Here is an 18,381-nt window from a genome sequence, read left to right as displayed (position 1 = left end):
GCGGCTTGTGAGTGGCAGACACAGCCGGCCCAGTCCCCCGGGGCTCTCCCGGCTTCGCGGCGAGTAGCGAGGGGGCCCCGGGGACCAGCTCCGAGTCCGGTCCCACGGCCCCAGGGCAGGCGGCGCGGTGGGGTCCGTCACTGCTCAGGACTCGCCCTGACTGTGGGGCACGTGTTACACCTCGACTGCTTATTCCGGTTACTGACAGGCGCCAAGTGCCCCGGAGACCAGCGATCAGAGCCCATCGCTGCCCACGCCCTGCACGGCTGAGCCCCCCAGCCGAAGCTCTGCGAGAGGGGGCTTTGCTAGGGGAAAGGCTGGGCCCGTTCTTTCTCCCCGCCGTTAATCTCTACCTCCCCTCGCACTCACTGCCTGGTTTTGTTTTTTCTCCGTACCCCTCGCGGTGTTGTTTTCTGGGGGCGGGGGGTAGCTTGCCTGATCTCTTCACCCCAAACCGCCTGCGTCACCTTAGCGCCCGTGACCACAGGATCGCGCCCTGCGAGGAAATAGATCAAGGCAACTGGAAAGGAACTGCTTATGGTACCGTGGAAATATACCAGCCACTTATGCGTTGTGGCTGCCTGGCACTGCAGGGGGACAGCAACCTCCTGGTAGCTGAATGTCGGGCATTCAAACCACTCACGCTGACAAACGCTAGGCAAAGAGAAATGGGATTATGCCAATGATTGCTTCTTCTGTCCTCCCTCTCCGCCCACACCCACACGCCCATCCCCAGTGCAGCGGTGAGCCCTGCTGGCAGCGCGCTGTCTGAAAGCACAGCCCGGGGGTGGAGTTGAATGAAGGGGCGGCTGGAAAGTGGGGAGCAGAAGCAGAGAGAAGATGTGAGGCGCACTAATGTGCTTCCCACTGTCAGTCCGGCGGAAGCTTATTCATGCAGGTCCGATCATGTAGCCAAATACTACTTTTCACCCAATTAATTCCTGAACTCTTCCAGGACCCCATTTCATGCCAGTTTATTTTAAGCTGCCATTTTGTTGGAGGCAGACCAATAAATTATTAGATGTTCAGGTGCCAAATGCCTTTTCTTGATGGGCTGGTGTGACGTTTCGATGGTACTGTGGATTTGAAGACAGTCATCTCTGCCCTGGGTGATTCCAGACGCCGGTCCAACACAGACCAGGCGCTTGGAGCCCTTTTAAAATGGAGATATCTGAAATTCTCTGTACACCTCAAAGGGCAGTGGATGAGGGTGCAAAGGGAGGAGATAGGCAAGAGGGGGAGAGGAGGAGTGTATATTGTATTGATGTGGGGGGATTTTATTACAATATAACAGCAGATGCCCCCCAAATTGAAGTGTCTGGATCTCAAACCCTAGTGCCTGGCTTCTGTATTATGTGAATCTGTCTTTTGTTTTAGCTTACGACACCTGGTGTGATGTGGCTCATGGATGTACCAGAAAAATTGGTCTCAAAATATGTGGTAAGTGCAAAGACGCTGTCCATAGTTCTCAATGTGCATTTGTGACCCTTTTTCTGTCTTTGACCCCGTCTACCTGGGAGTTTCTTGTCAAACAGAACGCTCTCTCCTGGTGTGAAGCAGGGCTGAGAGAGGGAAGCTTTAGAAAGCCATCTTCTTTGTATTCAGATAATTCAGCAAAGGGAACAAAATGAGAAGAGATGTGCCTCGTCTCACTGCGAGCCTGAGCGACGCAGCCCCACGCCATCCCCCAAACTCATTTAGCAATCCGATTTGCTTTTAGTAATTCGTGGGAGGCTGCGTGAGCGCCGCTCTTTGCGGACTCTTCCGCCCTCTGCTGTCAGAAGTGAGCAATGGCAGCGCAGGGCATGGAGGCGCAGCACCGTCCTAACTCGGTCTAGACACAATGAAATCCCGGGCTATTTTACACGACCCCCTTGTGCTCGAACCTGCTCCAGTTGAAGTCAATCGGAGCGCTCCCATCGGCGTCCGTCGGAGCAGGTCCGTGGCTCAGAGCGCCGCTTCACGCAGCTTTTCATCCCGGAGATTTTCTGAACCATATTTAAAAGCATTTTTTTCAGCACCGAGGTTGAGAGAAAGTGGCTGAGTCTGTGTGGGACTGTGGCTGGGAAGATGAAAGGGGCGTGGTGGTGGTGGTTACCGGTTCCAGGACTATTTGATCTGCTAAAAGCGAAGCATTGTCTCTATGCTGCTTCTTTATGAGAAGAGCTTTGAGGAGCTTGGTAGCTCAGCGTGGTCTCCTGTCTGATGACACGGTTCCACTGAGCTGGGGAGAGGGCTAGGGGAGGCGAAAGGGGCAGGGGCTGGCACAGAACTTGTGGAAGCTTAATGAGCCTGAGGGAGCGGCCAGAAGGGCGGCTGTGAGAAACGAGCAGAGTTTTTGCCACATCTCACTGTCTGAAAATTTTCAACCTTATCAGGCCAGAAAATACGGATCTCCTGGGGGGAAAAGATTAACGAGAGCCTTATTAAACGCCAATTCGTCACAGCGCTGTGTCTGGGAGATAGTGTTGGCAGCCAGTCAGCGTGCAGGCACATGAAATGAAGGAAAGGAAACAAATATACAATCAGATTGCAACGTTACAGCAAGAGATTCATTTACAGATAACAAGCTGTCTTCGCCTCTCCAGATTTCTTCATAGCGCCTTCCCTTTTGAAGACAAACAGTCTGATCTTTCTTATCTGATGCCAAGCTATCATTCCTTTTACGCAGCATTTCCCCCGTTATGAATAGGAATTATTTTCTCCCCGTTCTCAATTACCTTTTAGTAAGAGGACCATTTTAGTGTGTGTGAAATGGGCGGTGAGAGCGTTTAATCAATGCAAAGAACTATTTAAACTCCTTTTTCCCTAATCAAAGCTCATTCGCTAGATGCTTTGTTACATGGAAGTTTGGATTCAGGAAAATTTAGGTTGCAATTTTTTTAACCCTAGTTCTGTTAAGAAGTTGCATTGGAACCCAATGGTGCTATTAACGCGTAGCCGTTTAGTTCTATAAATAGCCCCTGATCTGGGTTTAATGGACCGTTCCCGTACGGGTCCCTTCAGTGTCTGGAGCTATGGGCTTATTCATCATCGTTTTAATTTAGCACGGCAAGCAGAACTGATAAAGTAACGCAACGCTGGGTTTGTTCCATGTTGCTAGACTACCAGGGTTATGAAGGGATATCGCAGCACCACACAATGTAGGTGTTAAATAAAATAAACTGAAAATGAACAGTCCCACCATGTTGGATCTGAAGAAGGAAAAGGACTGTTGAGGGGAATTCAGACCAATAACCATCTGGTTTTCAAGGAAGCAAACAAACCCGGATTAAAATGACACTGTATTGCATGAGTGCTTACTTTTAATTTTTAGTACTATTTATTTTATTACTCTTTTCTGCTTTATACTAAAATGATACACTAGATACTAATGATGATACAGGGTAATTCATCTAATACAGTGATTTATTGAACTCAGCACACGTATAAGTACACACACACAATTAATCGCACAGCTCTATAGCTCAAACACAGTAATAAAAAGTTACCCTTGGAAACTAAATAGCGTAAAATCTTAATGCTGCCAAGTACCATTTCTTAATTACAGCTATTTAGAAATATGACATTTGAATATTTACAGTTGATTCCTCTTAATTCTACACAATATTGTTTCAGAGCCTAAATATGGAAATACAGTTTTGCAGTAAACCTGACACCAGTCGCTTGTCTGTCAGGCAGAACTGCTTTTTTTTTGAAAACCATTAATTTTGAACGCAAACTTTAAATAAGATTCAAAACAGGGTTCAAAGCAAAAGCAAACACGTGAGCAATGTATCGGTCTTTAACAATATTTTTGTAAATCGTGTATTTTAATTTTTTACCGACTACTTGTCCAAGATTTATGCTATGTATCTTCCCTTAAATATGTCAGCCTGCCCTCTTATCTAATTAAAAGCCACAATCTGAAGGGAAAAATACCTTTTATAAGCAAATGTATTTTAAATGGATTGATTAATTTTCATTGATAGCAAAGTTCTCTGGCAGTGCTCAGATTTTTCACTATGGCTATAGTCCATTTATAATCTTTCAATATGACCCACAAAAATAAGTGTCTTCCCCAGACTGCTGTCATTGCTGAACGGACCCCGTTCTACAAACACATGATTTACTCCCATTGAAATCAGTGGAACTACTCTGCTGAATAAAACTGTTCAGATGCGTCTGTGTAGTGCGATCGGGCGCAGTCTGCTTTCCCTGCTGATGATAATACTCTACAAAATAGCAAGCAATACGGTATGGTGGAAATTTCGAAGGCGCCTAAGTGAGACGCATAAGTTTTACTGAAAGTCAGTGAGACTTTTGCTCATGACTCATCTAGGCGCTTTTGGAATTAACACCCCTGGGAGATATTGGTTTATGATGCATCTAGTACAAATGATTTATGTGTGTATGGAGGTACTATGGTGTTGTGGTTAAAGCACTGGACTGGACATTGGGAAATCTGGATTATAGCCCTCATTCTGAAGTCTATGTGATCTGCAATGTAAATTCTATAAAAGACGGTTTTACGCACACTATCCATTGCCCCTTCAGAGTGCAAATGCTATTGTTTCCTATCCATTTTATTTGTTATTAAGCCTGAGATTCAGGCCTCTAGTTCTGTCCCTTCTGGTACATTCCTGAGAAAAGTAGCTTTTAAAAATTCTGTCCATGCAAAACAATGAAAATAACTCGCAGTTTAATTTCTGAGTGTGTAGCAGTTGCTAATAAGGGCTTTCGTCTTCTCAGCTAGACGACAAATAGCATGGACAGTAATTTATTCTCCGCTGCTTCCACTGTCTCTCTAACATAATTCTTAATTTAAATTCATAAGTGGGATACAGATATTTTAACATTTTGATCTATTCATGTGTTTACCCTCAGGCATAGAAACAGCCTTCAAGTAAAGCCCTAGCATGGCTACTCTTTTCTGCATTCCGATGAACTAGTTAGGCGTCTATAAATCACCAGTTCCTAGAAGATGCCCAGGGAAAAAAAAGTAGACGCGAAGAGAAATTGTTGTGCTGTTCTCGGCCAATCAGAAAGCAGTAGACCATTCTATTATTGGTGCAGCTTTTAACCACTTTGGTTCCCCTTGTGTTATACATTCACAAAGTTCCATTAAAATAACATTGTGGTCGAGGCGAGCTCCACAAAGTAAATAGATATACCTACAGGCAAATAAATTTAAAGCATCAACAGCCCCTATATTCAGTCCTGTGGTATCTATACCCTCAAACCAGCCTTTTCTTTTGTAGGTTCTCAATAAGGCCAGATGGTCATATCCCATGTGAGTCTATAAATAGGTAGCAATGCTCCAACTTGTAGTCCTGAGCCTGAGTCACGCAAAATACCCATTTATTTCTCTGAAAGCTTTGGATGAGCAAAAAAAATACAAGACGAGGCCCCCAAGTTGGCTACAAAGTAATTATGGATACTCACCTCGGAGCATGAGTCTCACATCTGGGAGTACAACCGTATTCTCAGTGACTTGTATCGTTAACCAGCGCTGCGAGATTTTCTGCTAAATGGGAATCAAGACTATAAAAGCCCTAGTACATTATGGTTATGTGCGAAAGTGGAACTGTCACTTACTATTAATAGACATGCATCCGACGAAGTGGGTATTCAACCAGGAAAGCTCGTGCTCCAAAACGTCTGTTAGTCTATAAGGTGCCACAGGACTCTTTGCTGCTTTTCCTACTATTAATAGTTCAATTGCTTTGTTCCGGAATTAATCTCGTTTGCCTTTATTCACTTTAGATTAATTAGATAACAACATAGACCGAGGTGCTGGGGAACTTTCTTAAATATGTCAAAGGAAATATTGTTGTCTTTTAATTTGGACAAGGACTCTGGTTCCATCTTCTTGGTATGGTGATACCACCACCGAGATCAATCTGAGCACTGAAACATTGCGACCACCAAGGAGAGGCAACTAAGTGTTTGCCAGCCATACCAATCCCTTTAGCATCTAGACAACTTCTCCAACCATCTTAAATACAATCTTCTGCCTTCCGGTAGATAGTTGCCATCTTGTCTGTAATTCAAGATCTGCCCCTCAGTTTAGTACCGGAAATATTTTAAATCTATGTTTATTTTCACGCTATAATATTAACGCCATTGAGGGTATGCAACAGTGAGAAATCGCTGCATTTTTTTTCAGAGCCGTTGTTCTTTTTACAGGACTTCTTGCACTGAATATTTCATTTGTTGTTTATATGGAAAATAGTATGCTTCCTGAGACAGAGCGTACACCCGGTATAACACACGCCTACTTTGTTATGCTACAACCTGTTTCTCTTTATTAGAGGATCATTTACTCATAAGGTTGCAGCAGTTAGGTGGGTTGTTTGTTTGTTTTTTGTTTGTTTGTAAGAAATAATTTATTTTTAGTACCTGAACAGCTCCTCTTACTATGCACTAGATCTGAGACACCCTTATTTAATTTTCCTGAAGTTTCCGGATTGGAGGTTCGTGCTCTTAAATGCATGAGGTAGGATGGAAGGATGAGAAATGCCATCTAGAACCGGTGGAGGTGATCATCAAATGGTAGTCAAAAGTACAATGACTATCTGGGGCCAGCCTTGTAAACCATAGGATAGCAACCCTCAATTATGAAAGTAATCCTGTTGATTTCATTTGACTGTTCGGATTACTCGTGCAGTGAGGGTTTACTGTAGTGCATCCACATTTTTGTGTTGGTCTTATGCGACAAATTCCTTCTCTATCTTTGAAACTGAAATTAAGAACTTCCAAGACCATCAATTTTCAGCTAGTGGCTCAGTTTAACTGTTCCACAAGTATTACTCTGTAGCCAATGTGTTCACTGTATCATCCAGTTATTGTGTTATTAGTGTTATGGTAAACTCTGACTCATACGCTATTTCATATGCATAACAAAGCAGCAGAGATTATTTTTCACTCTGTTGACATTGAAACTGTAGCAACAGGAGCTAAATCCATTATGGTTTAATTCAGACTCATTAAATTCAATTTAAATAAACAAGGCTACCACTTCCTCTTCTCCGTATTTTGCGCTCCAAGTATGCTAAACCGATCTGTAAAAGGAACTCCAGAGCCTGCGGATTTACTACGCAGTAAATTATAGCAGAATCCGCTCCCCCCCCACACACACCTGTATTCAAGATGTATCTGCAATTTTCAGTTTGCAAGAGTCTAAATCATGAAGGATATTTCAATTGTCAGCCCCCGTAGCGTTTACCTATGAGAGATTAAACCTCTAGCTAGTAAAGTGGTGGCTGCGAGCTCAGAGGGGCAGAAGGGGAGCCTTTCAGTCTAGAAGGCCAGCCAAGGGAAATGGACAGAACGGAACAAGGAAAACAGTTACAGTGTTGGCTTTTCCTACGCGCTGTCTTTCTCCTGAACTCGGAACACAAAGTGTGGTTGGTTTTGATGGATTCAAATTTGACGGTAAAGGTTTCTTTTCAAGTGTCAAGGCTCGAGAAGCTGGTGAGTCGGTGGGAACCTTTGGATGACAGATGACTGCAGTTCTAGTTGAATGTTTACATTATCAGTACCTGTCATAACGTCGAATTACCACAGAATGTGCCATTCTCAAACTAAACTATGGCACCCTTTGACGTTAAGTGGCTACAGAGGCTGAAGGGTGGCTCATGTCTAAAGACATTTCTATAAGGTCTCTAATAAAAACAACGTTGCCGGAGAGGAAATAAAAATCCGTGTACTTGGTTAACACAAGGAGACAGGTTTAGCTGGTTTACTTTGTTTAGCTAGTGTGGATTGAATGGGAAATATAATTATAGTTTTCATTTCTACTTTATGCACGGAGAATATTGTTGTTTTCTATTAGGCTATTGTATGGAGCCCATCGCCATGTACTCGAGGGCCTGGAAATATTGTCATAATGATTATTTATCATTTTATTTATCCCTAATAGGGAGAGGAAGCTCGCTGAGGTTAGTGCCTCTATAGAACTGGACAATCTCCTAGGTTAGCCAGTTACTAACATAATTTCTTTGCGCGATGGCAACACGAGGAGGAAAACTGAAAGTTGCCCTGATTTTAATCACACATCACTGCCCCTTTCTGTCTGCTGGGCCCATAAACTTCGTCTGCAGGCTGCAATGGCATTGACTCATCCTGAACGCTCTTCCAGTGCCTGATTACTGAAGTGGAATCTGTCTGATCGACTTAATAAGAATTTACCACTGCACTAAATGACGAGAATTTGTTATTTGCATGGCTGGGCTTCTGTAGTTGATGTCATTTGGCGCTCACCCTCCTCGAGGCAAATAATCCCCATAAATACTCTTACTCCTGACCTCATTAGGTAGATACAGAAGAAACCCCACTTTGAACTGTTGTCTAGTGAGCTGCTTTAAGCGTTTATTAACATGCTGGGAAGTGAGAGTACTCTGACCTGTGGATCTTGTAATAATAATGTAGGGTTCTTGCAAAGGAATAACAGCCTGGAAGATAAAAGCCGGATTGTGAGCTCTCTCAAAGAAAGGCAATCTTCCAAGAACCTGCTGGCTTGTGAGAACAGCGAGAGGGAAGCCAGGTTCAGGCGGGCCGAGACAGACTTCTCCAATTTATTTGCTAGAGGTAAGTGCTCTTTACAACTATTGTCTGCTTAATCTCAGCAGTGTTTTTATTGTCTGTCTTTCTGGCATTGCATCTAGCTGCAGATTTTCCTTTTTAATAATGATTTTTTTCTGATAATTTTGCTGCAAATGTTATAGAGATACCTATATGTATTTAAAATACCTTGAGCCAGATCATCAGCTGGTGTAAATCGGATAAGCTCCAGCGACTTCAGTGGAGTTACGCCAATTACACCACCTAAGCAATTTCCCCACAAAAAATGAGTTAGCATTTTTTCATTGTAAATCGGCCACTAAAAAGTTAAATTATTTCCAGTACAACGTATGCTTGACGGGGTGTGTTTGTATCAGTCTGCTGTGATGACGTTTTGATGCATAAACTGGTATCTTCTGGTATCATGCACCTGAGGAAGTGGGTATTCACCCACGAAAGCTCATGCTCCAAAACGTCTGTTAGTCTATAAGGTGCCACAGGATTCTTTGCTGCTTTTGGTATCTTCTGACAATCTGCTAGAGGCGAGAGAGGATAGGCAAAGTGCTGGTCTTATATTTTATTGCTCCATTATCCCATGGATACTTACAGTAAATCTATTTTTAATTTGGGAAGAGCACTCATTACCAATATGTGTTTAAAGGCTAGTTAAAACAGCATAGCCATCCGATTAGGAAGCATCGCAGTTAATATGCTCCTAATGGGGTGAGGTGGGGGAGAACCAGAAGCACTTTCAGCCACAGGTTTCATTTGCCAGGCAGAGCGAGTGAACTGAGACAATGTTGTGCAGGGAGCAGCTTTTTACTCTCGGGCTCATTGCTAAGCGTGTTTTCCCCTCGGAACACGATAGATTAGCTTGTAGAGTGTCACGATTTCAGTGACATGCGCTTTTTAGCACCTAGCAGGAAGCTGCTATTGAGTGCCCTCGCCGCCCGATGATGAATGGGAATGAAGCTGATAGAGCCCTGGCAGGAGATACCAGACACTGTCACACAATTCCTGTGCTGGCGGCGGCGGAGCAGGAGCCGGGGCATTCCGCTGCCTCCGGGCGGTCGTGTTGGCGGACCCTGGGAAATGACGCTCCGCAGGGAGCCCCTGGTCCTTATTCTGCCTCCCGATTGCTAGGCAGGCGCTGAGTTCTTGTGTCCCACCCGCCGCAGATTTGCTGCCTGCCAAGAATGGCGAGGAGCAGACCATGCAGTTCCTGCTGGAGGTGGTTGACATTCTCCTGACCTACGTGAGGAAGACGTTCGACAGGTCCACCAAAGTCCTGGACTTCCATCACCCGCACCAGCTGCTGGAAGGGATGGAGGGCTTCAACCTGGAGCTCTCGGACAACCCCGAATCCCTCGAGCAGATCCTGGTGGACTGCAGGGACACGCTGAAGTACGGAGTCAGGACAGGTACCGTCTCACAGACCCTGCTCTCCATAGTGGGGGGAAGGGAAAAACGCGGTAAGGGGCCGATTTCTGTGGGTTTGACTCAGGCCCGGGGGGCCTGTTGACTTGTATGTTGCTCCTTGTGTGAGTCATCAGAGCAGGATTGAGCCCAACGTATTAATGATACACTCCCCTTGCCTCCACCTCGCCGGAAAGGGCTCAACTTTGTAAAGCTCATTCCAGCCCCTCTCTCTGGCGGAAAGTGACTTTGTCACCAGTGCCAGGCGGGGCTGCTCCATCCGTCACTCAAATGGATATCATTTCCCGGGGTTGTTTGTGGAGCCCAAACTCAAGTTTTTAAGCCGTAATCTCTTTCGCTTGATGAAATGTAAGACGCCTGCATCTCCGGGGAGCGATCTCATTAGGCAAATGAGGGTATAAATGAGACTGAATTCGCAGTTTTTCTTCTTTATGTTCACCAGAAGTTTAATGAAATCCTAGGAATCGTTAATAATCAGATTTAAACTCACCACACAGGGAGTCTCTCACTTCCAGGTCATTTTGAATCCCGTATCAATAAATACTTTTATCACAACTTCCCTTCTTATTCAGTGAGCTGTAGCCACAAACCCAAAATAAAGCCACTGATCGTCCGCTTGTTTCGCCTGAAATGTTTGACTTTTAAGTCTGTATAGTAGAAATCTAAACTGCCAATAACTCCGCATATGGCAGTTACCCGAATAGCAGTTCAGGACCTGGAGCAATAATAGGGCAGATCCCCTCTCCCCATCCCCACTCCAGTATTACAGCTTGCAGCTAATTCTGCTCACTCCGTGAGACCGGATGGAAAAGGCTACAACTTCTGTCATAACGGTTCATGATCGCTCCAGATTGTTCAGGTGGTTTTACAACAGAAGCTCCTGGAGGGTAGAAGGGAAGGGTTTCAAATCTTCCTTCTGAAATTCGCCTGATGAGCTATTAAGAGCAATGCTTTCTAAACTACGAGCATTGCTTGCGGAACAGTTCAGCCACATGGTGCTGAGGGGGGTTGTCCATCATATCTTCCTTCCTAGTACAAACCGATAGAATTAAACTAAGCAACAAAACTATGAAAATAATGTTTTAATCTTGTCTGCCCAATTTGCACTGTTCGAATTCTTCGAGAGTAGCAAGTACTGTGTTTTTGTCTTGTGCCTGTTTTAACAAGTGAGAGCATATTTCAGACCCCCAAGTCTGCCTTTTTAACCTGTGGCCAGCATGTTCTTTCAACAAAAGCAACAGTTACTGCAGTTTAATTTAATTTCCTAATTCCATGCCTGGTTGTCTGTGTTGTCTATTGTCCTGTCAGTGGGGTTATGTTGTTATTCTGTTTAGCTAGCACTTTTATCCTGACTCTTCCTGCTTGTTACCTGGGATTTTATTGGTGCTATATGCTGACAGCTATTTCATATTAATGTTATTAAATGACACCTGAGACGCAGATATGGTTAAACAGACTGTATTCATAGTAGCAGCAGGTTAAGGATTTTAATAACAGAAACTTCAGGCTTGGTGATGGATCCAGCAGCAGCAAAAAGATAATAAGGTAGGTAATAACTGGAGATATACCAATCTCCTACAACTGGAAGGGACCTCGAAAGGGCATCAAGTCCAGCCCCCTGCCTTCACTAGCAGGACCAATTTTTGCCCAACATCTGTAAGTGGCCCCCTCAAGGAGTGAACTCACAACCCTTGGTTTAGCAGATCAATGCTCAAGCCACTGCATTACCCATACCTCCCCATTGCAATTAAAAACTATAATTAACTTCACTGGAGCTTGGATCGGGCACCCGGTTGTAAAGGTTTTCTTCAGGCAAAACTCCAGTTGAAGTCCATGGGATTTAGTCTGTTGTTTAAAAAAGTAATCCAGCATAAGGGGGGAAAGATAGGTGCTGAAAGCATCAGCAGAAGATACCCCGATGATTTATTAAAATAGTTTCTCAAACTGTGTCAAGACAGCAGGAGAAGAAGAATTGTTTTGTAAAATACAAATCGAATCTATTTTAATATAACTGCTATTTAACCTGTACCCAACCACTATTCAGCAGAGCAGTAACTGGAAACAAATATTTACATTCATTTGGCATACGGTTTTCTGGAGAGTGTGAAACTTCTCTGCAGAAACTGTGGGGCTTAATGTTGTTAGAGAAGATGTGGCTTGTTAATATATAACTGTAAAATCCTGGTGGGCATATAATGTGGACATTATATGCAGCGGAGTGAAAGGAGTAGCTAACCCCATGCATGAGGGCTTTGCAGGAAAAGTGTAGAATACTTGAGCAATTGATTTTGTATAACTAAAAATAATTAATTAAGCTATAATAATGGATGTTGAGCAAGTTGCATACTGTTTAGGAATGTTGTTAACTAGTGGACAGTCCTCTCCCTCCATCCCCCACAAATCTTACATTGTATAGGCAATGAATCACAAATATGTGGAATCCTTATGCTCTACAACAGACTATTTACAGCAGAGTTCTGGAGCCTTTTTTAGTTTATTCTATTAATTATTTTACAGCACCTCACAGATCAATTGCTCATAGGTTATCCTATTTGAAAGAAAGGGATGTTAGCAATGTTCTAGAGCCAATTTACATACCTATGTTAAGGATCCCGTAAAAGGAAGGCTAGACTAGCCTAGGATTTGAGGGAGCAGCGTTCAATTCCCTGATCCACCACAAACTTTTTGTGTGATCTTTGGCAAATCATTTTGTCATTCTGTGTCTGTAAAATGGGGATGGTATGCAAATCAGTACATTCAAGATTGTAGAGCCTGATCCTGGGAGTTCTGCCAGTTGATTTCAGTGGTAGAAGGATTTGGCCATTTATTACAACTGCAATGATTCTAAAATTCTTATTTGCCTTTTCTTATTAATAGTGTTTGTTTATGCGTGCATCATTATTAAGGTTGGGCAATGGAAGTCGATAGTCAGTTTATAGTCCGTATCAGCTTCAGGTTTTGCAGAATGTTGGGGATACAAATGCTAAAAACTCAGAGGAATATTTATATGTTTTAAAAATTGTTCCCATCGGACTGTTTAAAAATTGTATGGCAATACTTCTATCGCTCAACTTGTTGTAAAAACTGTTTGTTTTTTTAAGGGGAAAAGAGGTCGTTTAGGTTTTCTTTGTTTGTTTTCAAGCTAAATGTTGAGCCAAATTCGAGGTGCCCATGTCCATTTTTGATGTCCAACACTGAACCTTACCATCGTTCCCCGATGAATTGATAAATATGTGGAAGAGCTTTGCATTATGCATCTGTTCCGGGTACTCCACAGGAGCTCAAGATTTCTGATCAGGAGAGATTACCACCTGTCAGTGTTTGGGGGGTGAACAGACTTGGTCTAATATTTGGACTCACTCTGTCTTTGCAAAGAGAGGCCAGCTAAATACAGCGGTCTGCCTGATTCTGAAGTAATTCACAGTTAGAGCAATATCCTCGTTTTAGTTTAGCTGAATGTTCTCTTTCAAAACTTTTCAGGGGCCCCGCCCCGATCCTGTCCCATTGAAGTCTATGGAAACCAGGTCATCCGTGCAAGCAGGATCAGGCCCAGCGAAACTTTCCTTTATTGCAGAGAGGAGAAGAGCAGAGTTCTTGGCTGTTCAGCTCCGCATGCCTACTGTTCGCGGCCCTAACCATTGCTTATCTAAAGAGACCCAGGAGTACACTCTGCATAGCTTTTCTCTATTGAAATGCAAAAATGACCCAAGTCTCCTGGCCACTGGTGCGGAAATATGTTATCCCCCTGCACTTCACCACCACCTCAATTATAGACGTTCTAGGGGCATCTATCATGCCACACATTTTGTCTTATAAAGCCAGGCTTTGGGTGACTGCTGAACTAAAAATGAACAGCCAAAGATGACAATGAAAGGCATGTGATGTGCTATATTGTTTTCAATGATCTTCCCAGGTCATCCTCGTTTTTTCAACCAGCTCTCCACTGGACTGGATATTATTGGCTTGGCTGGTGAATGGCTGACATCAACTGCAAATACTAACATGTAAGCAGTCTCCTATTTTTCTTTCTTTTTTGTGATTAATGATTATACAGGTTGCCAAGACTGATTTCTGCAACTCCTTTATAATAAAGATGTCCCATGTAATGTATTATGTGTCCTAGGCATTCTCATGTTATATAATGCAGCAATAAACTAGTGGAAACAATTACAGCTTTCAGCAGATTTTAAGAGGAAATCTTGCATTACTATCACACATAAACTCAGATATCCCAAAATAAAGTGTAAGTAAACTATAGTCATTCTGATAATACAACACCAAATGATGGAACACCTTTTGGGAGAAATGTTTGTTTATCTATCCCAGTGTGTTACAACCAGAACTCTTATAATTTAGATGGTCTTTCTTTCTTTCTTTCTGAGCTAATTTGGGTCTATTCTTGTTAAGATTTGACTTTCCAATTAATAATTTTGCAATTATCCTAATGCAAACACTAGAGCATAAAATATTTATGGACCTGATTCTGCTCCTGCTCCCATTGACCTCAGTGAGAGCAGGATTGGGCCCTTAGCTTCCTCTTTTTCAGCTGTCATCACATAAGTGGCTTTTAAGAGGCTTCAAAAAAGCTGTCAAAAGGATTAAAAACCATAACATTTGTAATTAACTTAATATGAAGGAATTATCCTGACTGAGATTAGTCAAAATTCAGAGTGTGGCAGGATCAGACAGATAACCTTTTGGAACTAGATTGTATTTAATAATTTACCCTCCATTATTCATTACATTTCAAGTAATGAGAGTGAAAATTAAGTTCAAGGTGTATTGTTGTATTTCTACAACAAATAGTGTCATTCAGAGAGGGGGAAAAAGCCTTTGGGCCATTTTAAATTATGTATTGATTTGTGTATGCTCCAAAAAGTGGGACATGCTTGGAGTCCAAATACTTATCAGATAACAAATACCACTTTCCATTTCAGGACTTTAATGGATGTGTGTATGTATTGTGTTATGGCTGTGTTCATTTCACCTAAAACTGCCACTAGCATGGAAATGTAGCTTTGTTGTTGCTAATGTGTAGGGCACAATGAAATTTACCTTCAAATTGAAAAATGAAGATTATTTTCATTTCCTTCATCCATTGATAATGGTTCACTGGGTATAGCTGATTACTAGCTGCTGTATGTAGTTTGCCAGATGTGCCCATCCAGTGCTCCAGAAACAAAGAAAACTACATAAGAGACTCAATTAAAAAATACCTAGTTCTTTTTAATAATACTGCTCCCAGTTAATTTCGTGTTTTCAAAAAATTATGTTAGTAATTCAAATGAGAAAAATAATTGAAAAAAAACTTTATACACTCAATTTGTAATGTAACTGTTGAATGATGTATTTAGTATGAAACACACCATTTTAAAATTAAAAATGTGATTAATTTTCTAAAAAATGTTTGCTTAAATTCCACTACTGTGCAGAGAGAAAGCATACTCTATTTTTAAAGTTATCAGGTAAATTAAGCGGATGACACTTATTGTGAGCCAAATTCTTTCTTAACTATCCTCTCATGCAATCCCAGTGAAGTCAGTTAGGTTGCACAAGCTATAAGTCAATGCAGAGTTTTACCTTATGACAGCATACTGTGTGGCTGTATATATTAAAAATAATTATTAAGAACATTTCATTCACTTATCTAATTTCAATAAGGTGATTATTATGAAGGATTTTTTTTCTTGGATTGATTTAGAAAATTGTCCTGTTAAAATAGCTTAACTCAGTAAAGTTCTTAACCCTTTCTGGGCCATTTGCACTTTGAACAGATAAACATATTAAATACATATAGAAAATGATTTTCTGTAAGCATGAAAATTACACAGCTTCCCCTTTTTGTGTTGGATTTACCAAACACAAATCACATAGACTGTTCCCTTACCTCAGCTGTGCAATGGAAAAATGCAATATATTTCAAGAATTTAAGACCAATATGAAATAACTTAATAGAACACAGTAATTACAGAGACTGTTAAAGACGTGTTTATACAATATTATATGATTCAACCAGATCAATAGAAAAGGTTATTTAAAATAGTCATTTGGTTTCTATCCATTCTAGAGAATAGATTCTCTGGTTAGTGCAGCTTTCCAGCACTGAAGAAGAGTTAATGAATGACCTTTATGTAGAAATTGTTCTAACCTAGTTCTGCTAGAGAAGCATGTAATGTGGTACGTAACATTGGATTCTTGTGGCAAAATTATCTTTCTATTGCCATTTTTCTTTTCCACCTCTAAACACCTCTGAATACTTTTGATTGATTGCTCAGAATATTTTTTCCCCATATGGGCTTTGAGTGATCAGAATTTCATCTTACCGTCTTTATATTTTGTTGGTGTTGTTATGAATATGATAAGCCATGGTAATCATAGTAAAGTCTCCATGTAGATATACAAATTGAGTACCAGATTAGTATCAGTAATTGAAATTACGACTCATAAGACATTTAGAGTGAAATTTTCAGAAGTGGTCAGTGTTGATCTAACTCTGTTCCCATGTAGTCAGTGATAAACCTTCCATTGGCTTCAGTGGCAGCAGAATTAAGCTAGTGCTGGGTACTTTTAAAAAACCCACCCTTCCATGTTTTCAATCACTGTCAATGATATCTGTAAAGATTATATTAGTATGGGAGTTCCAAGAGTCATATCCACATGAAGTATCAGTGGGGTAGTCATGTTAGTCTGGATCTGTAAAAAGCGACAAAGAGTCCTGTGGCACCTTATAGAGTAACAGAAGTATTGGAGCATAAGCTTTTGTGAGTGAATACCCACTTCATCAGATGCACCCACAAAAGCTTATTCTCCAATACTGCTGTTAGTCTATAAGGTGCCACAGGACCCTTTGTCGCTATCCACATGAAGGTCATTTCATAACAAGAGTTGTTTTTCCATGGCTACACACATTTTTTACTTTTAGGCTGAGATTGTCAAAGCTACTTAAGGGTAAAAATAAATGGGAATAGACTAGAGCATCCAAATCACAAAAGTGATTTTGAAAATCTTAGCCTTAGTCTTTGGGTATTGGACTTACGATTTTTTATCATCCACAATCTTCCATCATTTCTTTGTGAATCTTTGCAGCCTCATGCAATATGTTCCCTAGCAATTGCATTAATTCATTTTGACTTATTTAACATTTTCTCTGTGAATACTCTTACTATGACACCCACAAAAAAAACCTTGTTAATAGCTATGTACTCTGTGTACAGGCAATTTATTCTTTCAGGAGGTATTTGGAGTTTCAGTTGAAGGTACTCGGGGCCAAATCCAAAGGTATTTAAATCAACGGAAAAAAATCCCTTTGATTTCAGTTGGCTTTATGTTAGGCCCTCAATAACCTATACAGTAGAGGATTCACATGGCCTTTAGTTGGAGTTTTTCCAATTAAGGGCTGGAAGATTGGGCCCTAGATTTGCAATATATAAAAACAATGTTATAACTTTGCTCCTGGATAGACTGCAGGTGGAGCTTAATTTATAAACTCTGTATGTCTGTCATCGCTGGCAATGCCCAACTTCCAGAACACCACTGTAAGTGATTCCCTGTTGCAATTCTGATGATTTAAAGAAAAATAAATGTACTGTTTTGAGTCTTCAAAACTGAAAATAACTAGGAATAGAGAAAAATACAAAACCTATCTCATCTTAAATGGACATCCTAACAATGTCATCTTGGTACTAGGACAGAAGAGGAATATCATTAAGGACCTTGGCTGGGTTTTGAAAAGGCGACTACAGAATTTAGATGCCCAGATCCCATGAAATTCAGGTGTCTAACTCCCTTAGGCCCCTTTGAAAATCCCACCTTTGACATTTAGTTACTTTCTGCCTCATTCTAAATTCATTTTTTTTTCAATGTTCAGAATAAACCTAGTCTCACATAGCTTGTTTACACTGATAGTAATTTGACAATAAGCCTTCCTTGGTCATCTAGCAGAGTAGCATAACCTATCAATCTAGATTCAAATTTTTGTCCACGACACATATGGCATACTAGACTATGCAATGCTTCTGGTCTGTGTTAGGTGAATATAACAGTTGACTGCTCTCTTGTTGTTGGTAATTAGAAAATCATCATTTATAATTACTCTTGACAGATATTGATTGCATGGCATTGTAGAAATAAATTGTCCTTGGGGATTATTAGCAGAATATGTCCACATAAATAATTGTATTTAGATTTTTGAGCCCTAGTTCAATATTTCTAATTATCTTTGTGGTAAGTTGTCTAATGCTTACCATTTTCATAACTCTACGATTCTGACAATATGCTATTCTACAAGTGTGAAACTGGCACTCTGTGAACCAAATATTTTACAGTCTAATTTTGCATAGTACTGACTGTCAGTATTGTTGTAATTACTGTAAATTGTATAAACACAGAATGTTCTCAAAC

General features: G+C 41.3%; 1 protein-coding gene across 2 annotated transcripts in view; it reads left to right on the top strand.

Moving 5' to 3' along the window:
• Positions 1-18,381, top strand: part of GAD1 (glutamate decarboxylase 1) — a 53,163-nt gene that overhangs the window by 12,767 nt on the left and 22,015 nt on the right. For both annotated transcript variants that reach the window (XM_050916271.1, XM_050916270.1), the window contains exons 3-6: positions 1,378-1,440; positions 8,413-8,571; positions 9,723-9,965; positions 13,895-13,985. In XM_050916271.1, coding sequence (XP_050772228.1) covers positions 1,378-1,440; positions 8,413-8,571; positions 9,723-9,965; positions 13,895-13,985 — 556 coding nt within the window. The remainder of the gene's footprint in view (positions 1-1,377; positions 1,441-8,412; positions 8,572-9,722; positions 9,966-13,894; positions 13,986-18,381) is intronic.

This window comes from Gopherus flavomarginatus, chromosome 10 (genome assembly GCF_025201925.1).
Source record: "Gopherus flavomarginatus isolate rGopFla2 chromosome 10, rGopFla2.mat.asm, whole genome shotgun sequence".
In the NCBI taxonomy this organism is placed as follows: domain Eukaryota; kingdom Metazoa; phylum Chordata; order Testudines; family Testudinidae; genus Gopherus; species Gopherus flavomarginatus.
This window is presented reverse-complemented; position numbering and strand designations above follow the sequence as displayed.